We start from the raw sequence: 16,965 nt of genomic DNA, 5'->3' as shown, positions 1-16,965 counted from the left end.
CCTCCCTGCATCCTCGCTGACCACACTGCTACCTAATTTTGTGTCATTAACAAACGTGGATGTATATTCCCACTTCCCTAATCAAAATTATTGGTATAGATTGTGAACAGCTGGGGCCCATCACTGTTCTCTGGTACAGCCCATTAGTCCTGATTTTCCTCATTGCAGTACGGGCAATTGGTTTCAGCCATCTAGTCCCAAATTCCAGAATTTCCTCTCTAATCCTCTGCCACTCCCCCTTTAAGACATGGTTAAACCTATCCTTGAATGATGGGGCGTGGTGTTCTGCTAAGGGCAGTGCTGGGCCACTGCTGTTCACAATTTACATTAACAATTTAGTCTTTGTAATCAAGACTATAATTTCTAAATTGAGGTGAGAGAAAAGTCAATACTTGGCAAGATCGCAATGTGTTACAAGAGGACATTAATAATCTTGTAGAATAGGCAAGCGACAGATAAATGCAAGGTATATATTTCAGTAAGAAGAATACAGAAACGACTTCCTACTTGGAAGGTGTGAATGTAAGGTAGAGGGACAAAGAGGTCTGAGAATACAAATATCAGTCACTAAAAGTTGAGCCACGGGTTACCAAGACTATAAAGAAAGGAAACCATGCATTAGGGATAGAATTGAAAAGTAAGGAGGTTGTGCTAAACCCATGTTGAATCTTGTTTAGACCACAGTACTGCATGTAGTTGTGATTGCTACATTATAAAAGGCATATAGAGGCACAGGAGAGGGTGCAGAAAAAATTCACAAAGGTGATAACAGAAATGAGGGTATACACGCCAGGAAGAGATGGATGGACTGGGTCTTTGTTCTCTTGAGAAGAGAAGGCTGTGTTTCTAAAATGGTAAGGTTTTGATACAATGGATACAGGGAGAATGTTCCCGCATATGGGGAAGAACACAACTGGGGCCATCAATACCAAGCGATCCAGTATGGCATTCAGAAGAAGCCTAACTGAAAAGTGGTGAGATGTGGAATTTGCTATCATAATAAGTGATCCAAGTGAGCAGTATAGATGGATTTCAAAGGAGATCAGATGGGAACAGTGGGGTTATGCTGACTGAATTTGGATGAGAAAAGATGGTTGGAGGCTTGAGAGAAGTGTAAATGTCATGGACTGATTGGACGGAATGCTGTTCTTTGCAAAGGGTCATAGATTCATGCAGCAGGGAAACAGGCTTTTCAGCCCATCTAGTTCCTGCTGACCATCAAGCACCCACTTGTACTAATCCCATTTTATTTCCCCTGCATTCCCATCAACAACCACCCACTTCCCTCCCCCCAAGGTTCTACCACTCGCCTCCATTCTAGGGGCAATTTGTAACACTCAGTTAACCGACCAACCTTCACTTCTTTGGGACGTGGGAAGAAACTGGAGCAGCTGGGGAGAAATCCAAACTCCAGACAACACCAGAGGTCAGGATTGAACCTGGGTCCCTGGAGCTGTGAGGCAGCAGCTCTACTATCTGTGCTGCTTGTATCCTATGTAAATGCTGTGTGGCTGTAAAGAATGTGTCCTTAGCAGGGTGCAGGCAACTTGCTACATAACCTCACAGTTACGTTTCAGCAGGCTAATGATTACTTGCACTGTAACTATTCAAAGTACTAGTCAGCAAGTTAGCATTGTTTGCTGTGCAGCCACAGAAATACCAGCAGGATAGGGATCACTTGCTCTACAGAATATGTATTTAGCACGGTAAGGGTTACAGGCTCTGCAACCAACAAGTTATTTATTTCAGATTTTTGTTATTTAATACTTAACCGTGGAAGCATTCAGGTGAGTGAAATACTTAATGATGCATAAGATCTAGTTTCTGCCCTGCTGGCTGGTTAAATGTGGTTATTGAAAATGAATCATTCATTTTGTAGGCAGGGAAATACAAGTCATTTCAGTCAAGTTGGTATTTTTACATCTGTACTTTGACCTTCTTCTTTTAAAGTACTCAATGTACTTGATGGAAAAAGAAAAAGTTTTCCCTCATTAAACAAATGCATAAATGCTTTCCTTTGGAAGTTTCCAGGCAAAGTTAACATTAGTGGTGTAAAGGAATTTATGATTCCAGTTTTGTACCATACAAGGAATTGAGATGGATCCAGAATGTTATGAGAGGCAGTTAATGCTTAGAATAGTCAGTTGGATAAATCTCTATAAAGCAATCGAGGCTTGAAGAACTGTATTCCAGACAAGGATATTAAAGACATAGAACCCAATGGACTGTAATGTTTATCAGAATTAATGGGTTCAAAACGGGCAGAGCATGTGTACCCAGCACACTTGTCCTCACTGGCCAACCTAAAACACCTCAAATTAAGAATTCCCTTCCTTAATTTCAAAACCCTTCATGACTTCATCCTTGACAAACTCTAATTTCCTCCAACCACGTAATTCCCTGAGTTACCTCCGTTACTGATGGTCTTGATTTTCACCCCCGCAGCCAGGCCTTTGGTTACCACACCCCTCAGTTCCAAAATTCCCTCTCTAAACCTTTGCCAGTCTACCTCTCCTCCTTTTAGATGCATTTAAACTTGTATCCCTGGCTAAGTATTTAGCTGTCTACCCCAATATTACTTTACCTGTTAGATTTAGTTTGATCTTTAGGGTTGCACAGAATAACAGGGGATATGAGGCCCAATAGTTGGCCATGTGGTCCAGCCTCTGAAGCACTCTGGGTGTTTGCCATTTGCTATTTTAAATACAAGTTTTATATGAATGTATGAAAGGGCACAGTTTCATTCCCCACCCTTCCTCCCTTTCACAGAAGGACTGAGCCAAATAAGTATGGCGTTTGAAGCGCGAGCACCTTGTCCAAATTGCCCTTTGCCATGCTCAAGCTGAAGGATGAGCAAGTTTCAGCAGACTGTTTCAGCTTGGCGAGCACCACCAGTTCTGTCCACCTGACACACAAACAGGCCTGAGTCATGAGTCGGAACCCAGGCCAATTCCTCTCCCACTCCCTTTCTGCCAGAGCCCTGAGGTACTGATTGTTTCTGCCTCGACTGCCACTCTCAGTTTCAACAGCCAACACAGGTCAGCACAGAACAGTAACTGCATTTGGTCCTATATAGATAGTGCTTATTCTTCCACTTCTGTTTACGATTATGCTGCACCAGGGCTTTGCTTAAATCCCCAGAATGGTCAAAAGGAAATGGAGAAGTATCATAGTTAGAAATACCTGCAGGCACAAGGGACAAGAGATAGAGGCTGGCATTCTGTTTACAGTGATTGGTCAATTGCTGCAAGCCTGTCTAGCAGGTTTCTTCTTTGCAAGGATTCTTTCCACATGTTCTCATTGTTCTCCTGAATGTAGTGGGGGGGAAAAGTCAATGTATACAGTATAGTCTGGTGCATCCAGCTGTAAACCTCCCCCCCCCCCCAGTAATTACGAATTATTTTATTGTAACATCTTCCTTTTGTGCGTCTGGTGATTTACTGTTGCCTGTTAGGGTGCACGGTAATTGTTAACAACAGTACACTTAGTTTGATTTTGGGCTACTGGCCAAGAGGGTGGAGTCTTGTTTAAATCATCATTTAAAAGTAAGAGTCTTAAGATTTAGCATTCAGCCATAATCAGTGCCAATACTTGCCCCTCTCTGAAGGGTTCAGGACTCGAGCCCCATTCCAGAGACTCAAGTATACAGTGTTCTGTATACTGGCTTTGCCGAGTTAGATTGGCCACTGAGGTTAGGGTTTCTGAAAAAAAGTATATACTGGTATATAATTAAAGCACTGGTAGTCACTCCAGTGTAGAAGCAAAGGCGTAACTTTCAAAAATGAAGTCTTAAACCTAGACCACATTTGCCCCTTCAGTGGATGTAAAAGATTCTGTGGCACTCTTCTTGAAAAACAGGAATTCCACATAACATCGCAATTACAGATCATTTGGACATTTGTGCTTTTGCTCTTCATGAGAGCCGATTATGTCCAGATTGGTTGCAATATTGTTTACATCACAACAGTAACTACTGAAAATGGTTTTTAGTAGATGGTTTTAGTAAATGTTTTTTTAACTAAAAATGAATACCAAACATTTGGGCCTGCATGCTCTAATACATTAGCTTTCCTCTAGAATGCAATAAATCTCTCATTGAAAACCAAGAAACTTTCCCTTCAACATCCATCTCTCTAATATATTAATTTTTTTTCAGAAACCCTAACCTCAGTGGCCAATCTAACTCAGCAAAGCCAGTCCCTCTAAAATATTAACTGTCCCAACGAATCTCAATCTCTTTGGAACCCAGACCCTAAAGCCTTTCCTTGTAAGAGCCCAGCATTCACAAAACAGCCCATTTCCCTTGTACATTAACTTCCCCTTTGAAAGCCATTCCCCTGTGTATTGGCCCAGAATTTGCAATCAGTGGTTCACTTGCTGCTGACTGAAAAGAGATTACACTTGTGCAGCTATCCCTGGGGTAACTTGCATGTTGAAGGTGGCGCCATCATCAGGAGAGAGTCTTTGGCACATAAAAGCATGGGATTAGGGAAGAGGGAAGGGGTAGAGAGCAGAATAACTTTGACCCACAAAGATGCTGGGGGAAATAAAACTTTGATTTGTGCAGTTTGTTGACAAATCTGCCAAAAGACAGTTCCTTACATTTTTAAACAAAAAGAGCTAAGATATCTTTATTAGTCACAGGTACATCAAAACACACAGTGAAATGCATCTTTTGCGTATTGTGTTCTGGGGGCAGCCCGCAAGTGTCGCCACACTTCCGGCGCCAACATAGCGTGCCCACAACTTCCTAACCCGTACGTCTTTGGAATGTGGGAGGAATCTGGAGCACCCGGAGGAAACCCACGCAGACATGGGGAGAACGTACAAACTCCTTACAGACAGTGGCCGGAATTGAACCCGGGTCGCTGGCACTGTAAAGTGTTACGCTAACCACTACACTAGTGTATAAAAGAAAGTTCAAACCATTAAATTTCAAAAATTACCCTAAAATATATTTAAATACACTTAATATGATTAGAAATGTAAAATAAATCAAAACCATATTTTTTAAAAAATGGAAATTGACTAAAGCCTGGACCTTCTTCGATTGATGCTGCAAACTGCACTAGGTCTAACCTAACAGTTGTTAAAGCATATTCATCGCTATAAATGGTGGGGAATTGCTAGGACTTCTGGCAAATAGTAGCTGGAAATTGCAGGATGCTCACCCTTGCTTGTGCATGCATTGGAATCCTTAACTTGCTGCCTCTGTGGAAATTCTGACAGTGTCTCGCAGAACTGCGGCACTTCCCTGCAAAACCTGGGCCATTGAGGCTTCTTTCAAAGTGCGTCCTTCTGATCCAGATGGAATTCCCTGTTGATCCTTAACCTTGATCAATATTTCTAGGTTGAGATATTTAACAAACTTTGCATGCAGTATATCCATTCATAATTTGGATCAATGATTTGACCCCTTCTAAAAATAATTAGGATCATAGGAATTCTTGCATAGATCCATCTAGTTTACCTTTAACCATCATAGTGTTTGCATGGCAAAGTGATAAAAAGTTATTGACCAGTCAATCTTTATGGAGTAGTCTATAGTAGTTGCAGGTGTGAACTGATGAAAGGCTCCTTTGCCCCAAAGCTTTACAAGCCATGGGTGAGGAATTGAGCTTCGCACAGCCAAGGGTACAAGTGGGACTTCAGAATAACATTCTCACCATACAGTTCAGATGTGAAAGCACTGGATGCTGCTTGATAAAGAGATTAGCACCTGTACATGTAACATTCTCCAGAAGCATGCCAAGCAGGCAGGTGTGACAACAGTGACAGTGCAACACTGACTACCACAGCTGCTCTAGAGTTCCCTGTTCTAGCTGACACCTCTTTTCAACCTTGCACAGTTAAAATACATAAAGTACCAGTACAGATCCCTACTGGTGCTACTCAAAGAGAATCTCTGTGACGTAGAATTAGTTGCTCGTTACTTTCTTTTTGCAGTCGCCACACTTCTGCCTATTTTCCATGTCCTCCAGTTGCTCCAAATTTCAAAAGTCTACAGCTACTGAAGCACAGTTTTCTAATTTCAAGACTTCTAACCAAACAGCAGCTTCTCATTATGATGAAATAATGGGCCTTTTTAGAATGGAGCATGACTACAAGACACTGCAGAGCAAGGCAAATTGCTGGAAGGAGTGAGAGAGGGACTGACAGCTGGAGACTAATGGGCCCATTTGCGAAGTATCCAAACCTTGGTGATGAACAATATGCAAGGTGTCAGAACATCATTAAGGAGGATATCACTGGAATCTGCTAACTGCTGCAGCTATAATAACTTTACAGCAAGATACAGCTGAAAGTTTATGGCCTCATGAAGGTGACTTGACTGTGAACTTCTGAGTCTTGCTCCTTACTAAATTATAATAGTCACTGTGCTTGAAAAGAGTTTCATTGGCTATAAAGCAGTTTGGGATGTTCTGCAAGAAATGTGAAATATTCTTTAGAAATACAAGTCTTCCATTTCAATTTTTTTTCCAGGCTGCTGCTGGAGAGATAAACAACATCTTGCAGTTTGCCTTTCCTGTGTTGTATGAGAGGTCATTGAGGTTTTCCGTACAGAGAGAACCCCCTTTGAGAGAATGAAGCAAGCAAAGTGAGCAGGTTTTGCAAGGTTTGCAGTTTTCCACGTGGTGCATGGACTGCATGCACATTGGTTGTGAGTTCTGCATGTCAACTGCTGCATGAAGGGTAATGTTGGATAAATTTAAGAGCTTTTTGATGATGCAACTAGCAGGGTAGATAAAGGGGAAGTAGTGGATGTAGTATATCTGGATTTTCAAAAGATGACAATCCAAGTACCACACAAAGGCCTGTTAGATAAAACAAAGACCTGTGGGATTTTTGGCAAATTGCAGGGAAAGAGGATTAGTTGGGGACAAGAAATGAGGAATCTATGTGCTTTTTCAGGCTGGCAGTCTTATTAGTGGCATGTTACAGATATTGGCATCAACTCTTCACTGTTTTTACATGAATTGGATAGCTTGCATCATCTTTTCATCCAGTCTCTGGTACAAAACAAGGTAGGGCAAATGAGCTATAAGAAAACCGTAAGTCTGCAGAAGGACATAGGTTAACTAGGTGGCAGATTTTAAGTAATGTGGGTGAATGTCAGTTTGTGCATTTTGACTGGGGAAAATAGAAAAGTGGTCTTCCTTTTGTGAAATGGTGAGAAACAAATGGATCTCCATGTGCTGGTTCAGGAGAAGAAGGGAAGTATGTGTGCAGGTATAGCAAGCAGTTAGGAAGACAAATGTTATGTGGCTTTTATTGTAATAGGGTTTGAACAAGGTTTTGTATGACCATATGTGTGTGTAGTTCTTGTCTCCACACCTGGGGAAGGACATCCCTTGAAGTCAGTGTAGTGTGCTTTATAAGACTGATTTGGGGATGACAGGGTATCCTCTGAAGAGCAAATGGGAAACCCTGGCTCAGAAGCGTGAGAGGTGATCTTTAAAGCATGAATGACTGATAACTGAGTTGCTTTAGCTGGCTATTTGCTTAAGCCACCGATTGCTGGCATGTCTAGTGTAGGCCCATTCATTTGCATGGAGTCGCCAGCCATTACTAAATGAAGGTAAGTAGTTTTTTTTGCTTTTATTGTAATTAGTACTTTTAATTTATGTTGAATGTATTTATCAATGAATTTATTACTTTTAAATGTTTTTCAACTGTAAATGTCTGTTCCATCAGTGGCATTTAGAAACGGTGGAAAAGGCTGTGACAGGATGAACTTTGGGACACAACCTTGGTTTCCTCCACTGGAGGCCAGGTTGCTGCTTGCAGACTGCTCTGCCTCGTGCACTGGCAGGAGGCAGAGCACTGGCATCCAAGAGAGGCAAATGTATGGTCCAGGGCAGTTGAGCTTGGTGAGAACACAGCAGGAATGGTGCAAGCTCTTCATGCCCTTTGATCTCAGAGACCGTCTTTGGGCATATCCAGTTAGCTCCAAATGTTTCCTCTTCCTCCCAGGCATAAGATTCAAAGAAATGGAGTAAGGCATTCTCTGTAGAAATAACTTGTTCAACATTACTCGTAGTGTATTCTAGAATAACAATTCTACTTTTACACTGGTTATAAAATATTAATTTTCCCAGAAAGAAAGGAGCTGTTATGTACATAGCTCCATTCATGAAATCAATGTCACTGTTATGATGTTGGGAACATGGGAGGCTAAATGTGCAGAGGAGGTACCACAACAGTTATGTGAAGACAGCCAAGTCATTTGTTTTTGATGAAGCTGGTTGAAGAATAAATATTAGCCTGTATAAACTTGGGTCAACACAGTGTTGTAGATGTTTCGGGAATCCCTTCTTGGACAGCTACGTTTTTACTTTGGCCTCCTCCAACTCACTGGAAGTGCAAACTAAAGGGAAAGTTCTGAATGTTCAGCTGTAATTTCAGCACCTGATGACTTGACGCCTTGGTTACGCTTGAAACTAGAACAGCTTCCTTTCTTATTGGTTGAGGGATGGCGAGTGGGACGGTGGTAGTGTAATAGATAGGTAACACTGAGAATGCAAATGAATGAGGTTATGTTTCAGTTCAGTGATGTCCCTGATGTGAGCCCAGAAACCATGAGCATTTTAAGCACCTATGTATGATTGCAAACTGCTGCTCTGGCTTTTAAATTATGGAATCATACAGCATGGAAACAGGCCCTTGAGCCCACTCAATCTGCTCTATCATGCACCCATCCACACTAATCCTTCACTGATCCTATTTTATTCTTCCACATTCCTATCCTCTCCCACCCCTGGACTCTAACACTCACCTTTAACACTAGAGGCAATTTATAGAGGCTATTAGCCTTTCAATCCGCACATCTTTGGCATATGGGAGGAAACCGGAGGACCCAGAGGAAATGCGCATGGTCACGGGGAGGACATACAGACTCCAGACCTGAGGTAAGGATTGAACCTGAGTTGTTGGAGCTGTGAAGCAGCATCTCTTTGAGTTGTACCACTGTGCTACTCTACATTGGCAAAGGAAGGGTTCCATTCTATATTCTGTACTCCAGGCGGAGATCTGTGACGACCTGAGAGTCCTTAGGATTTCTCTGGTTGGACGGACTCGTTTCATCACTACTTAGTGATAAAACGGAAGTAAGTTTTTCCATCTTGGTTTTTTACTGGTCTCTCTCAATTAGACTAGGGCATGCACAGGACAACTCTGGTTTTATTTTCCTGAAAGTTGCTCATATTTTGCAGCAGGGTTCAGTGATCAAACAGGAAACCTAGAAATAATTAGTTTGCATTCTACAATGGCAAGTTGTAAAACTGGTTCCTTAAAGCATGGCAACAAAAAAAGTTTATAAACACTTCCAGTGTCATCATTTCCCTGTCAGGAAGTCAGCCTAACATCCCAACCTCCAGGGCTCACAAGTATGACTCTAAGTTCCCAAAAACAGATTATAAGTAATTGACTAGATGGTGTCATGCATTTTTCAGCATGAAGCAAATTTTAAAAAATACATTTTAGTTGACCAAGGACAAAGTTAGATAAAGTTAGTTAAACGTCAAATATACCTTGTTTCTAGAGTCAGATTTTATTGAATGTCAGAGTGTCGGCCTTGATTGAACCTGGGTTTTGGCGCTGTTAACCTAAATGTCATAGCAAAAATGTACTCCTGACCATGGGAGTTGAGGTGAGCTTTCCTGTGCATGATCCACTACCGGATATTTCTGGAACAAAAAAATGTCTGCATCATTTAGCTGTTGCATAACAATTAAAATCACGTGCACTCTGTGCTTCTTGCATAAGTGTGTAACATGTAGAATATTATGCGCTTCAAAGTCACATGCATTATGTGCCAGAATGTTGCAAATGTGCTTTGTAATTGATTTCATATCTCAATTGAATCCCCATAGAACAAAAAGGCAAGTGAATTTCTGTGCCTATATTTCCTGTGGTTTTTGTATAACAGCCCTCTTGCCTTCAAAGATGTATACATCGTGCGACTCTGCAGCCAATTAAAATTGTTCCATTCTATTTTTATTGTCTCTCATTCTCTCTACCAACATGTATCACCTCTCTGATACTGACTCTAGAAGAGACAGGCTGGAAAACAATCGTCCCAGCTTTAGGTACCCCCAATCTTCCTTCCACTGCCACACACGGTCCCTCCACATTCATTTATCCACCATTTTATAATGGCCTTCATAGTTTTGGCTTCTCCCTTAACTCTCCTACCCCCCATGCATTCAAAAGCTTCCTGCTGTTTTGACCACAAGTTTGCCCATCTCAAAATCTTTCCATCTTTCCATCTTCCCCACTCCTGAAATACCATTTATTTAGCTTTTCACCCTGTTGATAGGATGAGTGATCCTATACAAAGGGTTTTAATAAATTTGGATTTCTTGCAGTACAGGGAACTAGTCTCAATCTTTTGACGAATGTAAGGCAGTACAAGATGTTAATACTTCACGTCCATACTGCAGTGAGCCCATTGTGTAGATGTGTAACTTGTGAATTTGTCTTTTTTTTAAATGAGTACTTATGACTAAATAAAATACATTTGCCCAGTGTGTGTGTATCTGTAAATCTTTCAACATACCTGTGATTGAGGGTTTCACTGGACTTGGGGCTTGCCAACAGTCCTGCATTTAAATGGCCACCCCAAAGAAATTCAGTGTAGGATGTCCTTCCATAAGTATAATTTTGCTGATCTGAAAAGATGGAGTCTGGAACTGATTCTAAAGTGTTTGACTTTGGGATATTGAGAGAGAAGGAGAAATGGAGAGGAAGAGAAGCAGCAATCTTATTTTGTCCCCACATTGACAACTGTAGGCAGACTGTATATTTATATCTGAGTTTCTGTCTAACGATTTTGAGGTTGCACATGTTTGTGTGTGTGAGAGACATTGAGTCAGGTGTGTGTGTAAATTTGAGCAGGTTTAAGTGTATCAGAATCAGGTTTATTATCACTGACGTATGTCGTGAAATTTGTTTTGTGGCAGCAGTACAGTGCGAGACATAAATATTACTATAAGTTACAAAAAAGTAAATAATAGTGCAAAAGAGGAATAATGAGGTAGTGTTCATGGACCGTTCAGAAATCTGATGGCAGAGGGGAAGAAGCTGTTCCTAAAATGTTCTTCAGGCTCCTGTACCTCCTTACCGATGATAGTAATGAGAAAAGGGCATGTCCCGGATGGTGAGTGTCTTTAATGATGGATGCTGCCTTCTTGAGGTGCTGCCTTCTTGAGGTACTGCCTTTTGAAGATGTCCTCAATGGTGGGGAGGGTTGTGCGGAGCTGGCTGAGTCTACAACCCTCTGCAGCCATATTTATGTTTGAGAGAGAATTTGTGTATTTGTCTGTAAGCTTGTGTATTTGAATGTTGAAGTGTCTCTTTAAGTCAATGTGTGTCTGTATGCACTGCAGCACACTGAACTGCACTGTGGACTCTTACTTTGACACTTAAAGGCACCCGCCCCTGCTGAGTCCCATGCAGTGAGGGCGGGGATCATGTTAATTGAGCAGATTTCAAATACTGGAGATCATTCATGACTTGGCCTTTTTCTGTCCTGGTTCCTTGATGGAAGGTGAATTTCGCAGGGTCATGAAACAGCAGTAAGTGAGAGCTGAGCTTGGACCTGGACTGGATTTGGGTTTTCTCTGAGGACTGGCAAGTGGAATGCTTTGTTTTACTGGTTGCCCTGATTGAGGAGATTTGCCTTGCCAGTTAATGGTCAGAAAATGCAAATGTATCTGTTAACAATAAATAAGAGATTGAAACGGACAAGTGGGGTTTTTTCTAACCTTGAACTACAATGTAAATTCTGTGCCCACATGTGCTGTTTTGAGGATAAAAGGCTCTTTAGCTATTTGAAGGAAAAGGAGAAGCAAGCTGTGTAGCTGAGATGGGATGTAGAAGGCAGTTTTGTGTGGAACAGTAACAGCAGCACAGTTCATTCAAACTGTTTCTCTACTATAAAGTCTAAGTGATTTTATGTCAGTGCTGAATTCAGATTAAAAATACAGGCTTGGCAAAGAGTGACAAGTCTGAACTGTGTGTCGATACTCCTTTGAAGAATAATCATGAGCTGTAATTCCAAGAATCAAGATGAAGTTGGTGGGCATATGAGAGAAAATAGGTTGCAGGGAATTAAGTGGAGGAAGAGGTTGTTGGGATTGCACTGAGCTGGCATTCAATCAATGGGCTGAATGCTCTCCAAGCTGTATGAAAAAAGAAATTCTATTCAATTTTCTTCCTTTTCCATCTGTGATTATTGTCGTTTTGTTATTTGTAGGGCATTTTGCCCCTGGAATATTTTTTGAGTTGGCTTTATTCATACTGTTTTGACTCCAAACCTCCTGATGGAGTAGTCTCACCACATAAATGATAAGAATGACAGGGAGTTGCAGACTGATTGGAGTGACAATATCTGGAAAGTGTATGACAGGGAACCACCCAAATATCAAGGGAGGGATGAGGGGACACGCGCAGGTCCTTGAATGCTGCAAGTTCGGGCTGCTGATGTCACCCCAGCAGAGAGATGAGTATGCCTCCATCACCCTGCGGGCCATTCCTTCTGGGATCGCACAGCTAGTAGAGCTGCTGCCTTGCAGTTCCAGCAGCCCCATGTTCGGTCCTGACCTCCTGTGTTGTCTGCCTGGAGTTTAAATGTTCTCCCTGTTATCACATGGATGTACTCCAGTGTCTTCACACAACCCAAAGGTGTGCAGCTTGGGTCTATTAATTGGCCACTATAAATTGCCCCTAATGTGTGATTGAGTGGTAAAACGTGGGAAGAATAAAAATGGGATTATTGCAAGTGGGTGTTTGATGGTTTATCTGGACTCGGTGGGCTGAAGGACCTGTTTTCCATGCTGCATGACTCTCTGACTATGATTTACCAAATTTGTATCTTAGTGCTGATTGCCTGTAAGAGATCACTAGACCGTGGGGGTGATCAGCCTGGGTTCTTGCTCCTGATTACATCCTGTGACCCTTGTGTTAGAGAGTATGTATCAACCTGGGTTCCTTCTGATCACTCCCCAGCAATCCCTGCATTACAGAAAAGGGAGATCAGTGTTTCTATATCTGATCACTGTCCTGCATAAACTTATAAATACTGGGATCACAATCGACTGTGGCACCCCAGAGTGGAACAGTTCACCAACACTTGCTATCTAGACAGACACACCAAGGGTGAGATGCTGGAAAGTTGCTGGTCTTGTGGTGGTGTACCCCAGTAAGTACCACCTCCTTCAGGAAAATAGAACTAGACCAGGAGTGGTTGTGATGAAAGGGGTGGGTTCCAGGCATGTTTCCAGGATGAGTTTGTGACTGGCTCTCTCCGCATCCAGCTTGGTGACAATTTTTTCCAGTTAGTAGTCAAATACTTGTATAAGAAACTGTGTGAAGCAATACAGAGTCCCCACACCCATCTCAAGTATTAAATGATCTAACCCATCACAGGAGAGTGCAGTTGATAAAGGGACCATGGGCACAGGCCCAAGGATCTGAAAGCTGGCTGTCTTTCATAATTATCTCCAAGTCCAAGATTCTGGTCTCAGTGCATCTCATTCACATTTTCTTCTCCCCACCTAAAAAAAAACCCACTGCTAACGAGGTCCCTACAGTTCCCGTAGAGTTACATGCCAGTTTCAGAGTGAGTCAGCAGTTGGAATCCATGCACCTCCACCCACTTTGTGGCTGCTTGTGGATGCTGTCACTTGAAAAGGGTTTAGCCAATTTGTAGCTTATGCCAGACTGAATAAAGAAAGCATTTGCGATCACAAACCACGACACTAGGTCCTTGTTATTCTCAACAGGCAAGGGTGCAGACTTCCTGCAGAGGACAAAAAAACGTAGATACCACTAAAGTCCTTTCCTTTGTACCCACTACAACTCCAAAACACAAACATGCACTTAATGGTCTAAAAAATAGTAATACGTGTTAATAAACATTAAAACCTTTGAGTAGCTGAAACAATGGTATTAGCTAACAAACGAGTCCCATTGAATGGATCAATCCTTAAAAGCTGAGGTCAGTCTTGGCACCACTAGGTGCAGGTGTGAAAGCAAAGACAGCTTTCTAATTCAACAGTGTACAGCAGAGAGCTACTCGACTTAAGTAGTCTGGACACTGATCACAGTATTTATACAGACAATGATTGGTTCCTCTATGTATGTAGATGTATATTTGTTCAAAAAACATTCAAGATGAGGCCTGGCCAACCTCGTGAGTACGTAGATTCAGAGAGAGTACGTCAGTGGATAACAAGGACTGAATGTAAGCCACATCCTATGACACCCCAGAATGCTGCCCGTCTACAATTGTTTTTCAAGAAGCCAAGGTTTGTAATGCTCTTATAGGGTTGTTGATTGAAGAATGAGGAATGCAGGTGTACTTGCAGCAGCAGATTCCCCCAGCAGATTGTTTGTTGCTCCAGATTCCAGCATCTGCCGTTTTTTATGTCTCCTACTAACAACAGGGTGGCTTCATTTTAGATTTTGCATGATTTGGCCCTGAATCTCCTGGAGGAGTTAAGGTGCTGTGTTATGCTTCCTGTTTGTCTTCCACGGTTGCTCAGTGATGTTTAAAAAGGGCCGACTCACTTTTACTGTCTCAAGGTGCTTCAAAGCCAGTGAAGTAATTTTTGAATTGTGGTCATTGCTGTAAGGAACATGGTACCAGCAACTGAACAACGGTTCTGTGAAGAGTATGACCATTGCTGGCATGGTTGGTGTTAATTGCAATCCCTAGCTCACTGGAGAAAATGGTGAGCATTTTTGAATAACAGTTAGGTTGGGAGTTCAATGATTTTGACCAGCGTTAGTGATGGAGTAGTGATTCTTTCCAAGTTGGGAAAGTTGGAGACTGCAGTGTTCCTGTGCCCCTGAGGCCCTAACATTCAGTGTAATGGAGGTCTTGGTCATGCTGTTGAACAAGGCCTTGTTGTGCTTCCTGCAGATAACAAACTCCCAGAAATAGAAAAGAAATAAATGACTACTTGACTTGTTTAACTGATGTAGGTTGATGGATAAATAGTGCGCAAGGTTTTGTATTTATCTTGCAGAGTGTTGAGTGTTGACTTGCATGCTGTCAACTGAATGCATGAGACATAAGGTTATAAAGAGAGGCTGGATAGGTTAGGAGTGTGGGAGGCTGAGGGGTGACCTTATAGAGGTTTATAAAATCATGAGGGGCATTGATAAGGTGAATAGCCAAAGTCATTTCCCCAGGGTAAAGGGTTAAAAGGTTTAAAGTGAGAGGGGAAAGATTTAAAAGGGACCTGAGAGGCAATGTCTTCATATAGAGTGGCAAGCGTATAGAATGAGCTGCCAAAGGAAATGGTAGAAGCGGGTACAATTACAATATTTAAAAGGCATTTAGACAGTAACCTGGATAGGAGAGGTTTAGAGACACCTAGCGCCGGCAAATGGGAGTTACTCAGTTAGGTAATTTGGTCGGCATGGATGAGTTGGGCTGAAGGGCCTGCTTCTGTGCTGTATAGCTCTATGACAGCAGTTTAGAGTGAAGCAAGTGAGTGGAATGAACCCTGACTCGAGGGGAGAAGAGCTGGAACACAGGCTATTTCAGCCAAGTGGAGGAGTGTAACTGAGCAGAATGGCAGGTCACATTTACAACCTGACCACAAAGTTCAATTTTTTTGCTCTATTTTGTTCAACACAAGATTTTTTTTCATGGTATTTGGTGTGAGAGATGATAAGGCCAGAGTTTTAGATGTCATCAATGATATGTCCTCCTTCCAGTCACAAACAGAAGTTGTGAGTGGGCTGATCCAAGTGGATCCTTGTGCTCCCTGGTGGTGATCAATCTGCTGTAGCCAGCAGGTCAGCTTGCTTAAAATGACTCGGCATCGCAAAATTCTGTGGATGTCAGAAACCTGAAATTAAAACAGAGTACAGGAAATATTCAGTATGTTGGGCACAATCTGTGAAGGAAAACGGTTAACATTTCAGGTCAATCAATGACTTCCATCAGGAAAAACTACAGGTTTGGCCCTCTTATTTAAAAGGGGGATATACTTGCATTGGAGACAGTGTAAAGAGGATTGGGAATATAACTCACTGGACTTTAGAACAATAAAAACAAAATTCTGAGGAGCTTGTGACAGGTTAGATGCTGAGAGGATGATTTCCCCTCATGAAGGAATCTAGAGACTTGTTTTCAGAGTAAGGGTACACCCATGTAGGACTGAGATGAAGTGAAATTTCTTGAGGGTCGTGAATCCACTTCAGAGGACAGTGGAAACTAAGTCATTGGTTAATTGCAAGACTAAGGCAGAGTTTAGACTAAAGGTTATGGAAAATGGAATTGAGGCCAAAATGAGATCAGATATGAAATTATTAAAGCAGGCTTAAGTCCGTATGGCTGCTCTTTCTTTAATTTCTTTTTAATCCTGTCTCCATAGATGCTGACTATTTCTAGAATGTTCTGGTTTTATTTTAACTCTGAATATGCTCGTTGTGACCAGTATCTGACGTGAAAACAGTTGCTCATTACAAATGTTGGAATGGTGTCCATGAAAGCAGCAGGTTAAAAATCCCCTGCTTTTATCACATTGTTAATCCCAGTGTAAACCTCCAGCTCCAGGCTTAAGTAAACACAGATCAGCCACAATCCTCATCTATAGCCCGCTCTCTAAGCAAGGGGCTCCTGTAACTTGAGGCTCTTATTTGTGGAGAAACTTAATCTAAATCTGAAAGCAATATATTTCATTAACACGCTATTTTCTTTCATCTAAGTCACTCAACTTGACTTGCTTTCACTGCAGTCTTGCAAAAGTGACTGATGAGAACAGCAGACTCTACCGAGATGGTCAGCAGGTAGCTACCGGGGGTGGGCAGATGGCTAGTTTGTGAGGTGGTTGTCCATTTATTATGTAGGGTTTCCACGTGCTCCCAGTGCATGGTCTTGAGGTTCTCGATACAATCCCAAATGCTGCTCCTGCACTTTGAGCAGTCATGGGCCAGAGGTTCCCAGGA

General features: G+C 42.0%; 1 protein-coding gene across 3 annotated transcripts in view; it reads left to right on the top strand.

Annotated features, from left to right (window-relative positions):
- The window catches only part of LOC127580979 (BTB/POZ domain-containing protein KCTD20-like), a 60,620-nt gene that overhangs the window by 12,185 nt on the left and 31,470 nt on the right, over nucleotides 1-16,965 (top strand). The window contains exon 1 of one of the 3 annotated variants that reach the window (XM_052035012.1): nucleotides 11,524-11,576. The exons of the other annotated variants lie outside the window; for them this stretch is intronic. Coding sequence (XP_051890972.1) covers nucleotides 11,542-11,576 — 35 coding nt within the window. The 5' untranslated portion in view covers nucleotides 11,524-11,541. Of the gene's footprint in view, nucleotides 1-11,523; nucleotides 11,577-16,965 lie in introns of those variants that run through there. 3 annotated transcript variants of the gene reach the window in all.

Source organism: Pristis pectinata, chromosome 20, assembly GCF_009764475.1.
Source record: "Pristis pectinata isolate sPriPec2 chromosome 20, sPriPec2.1.pri, whole genome shotgun sequence".
Taxonomy (NCBI): Eukaryota; Metazoa; Chordata; class Chondrichthyes; order Rhinopristiformes; family Pristidae; genus Pristis; species Pristis pectinata.
Note: the sequence above shows the minus strand (reverse complement) of the source record. Positions and strands in the feature narration are given on the sequence as shown.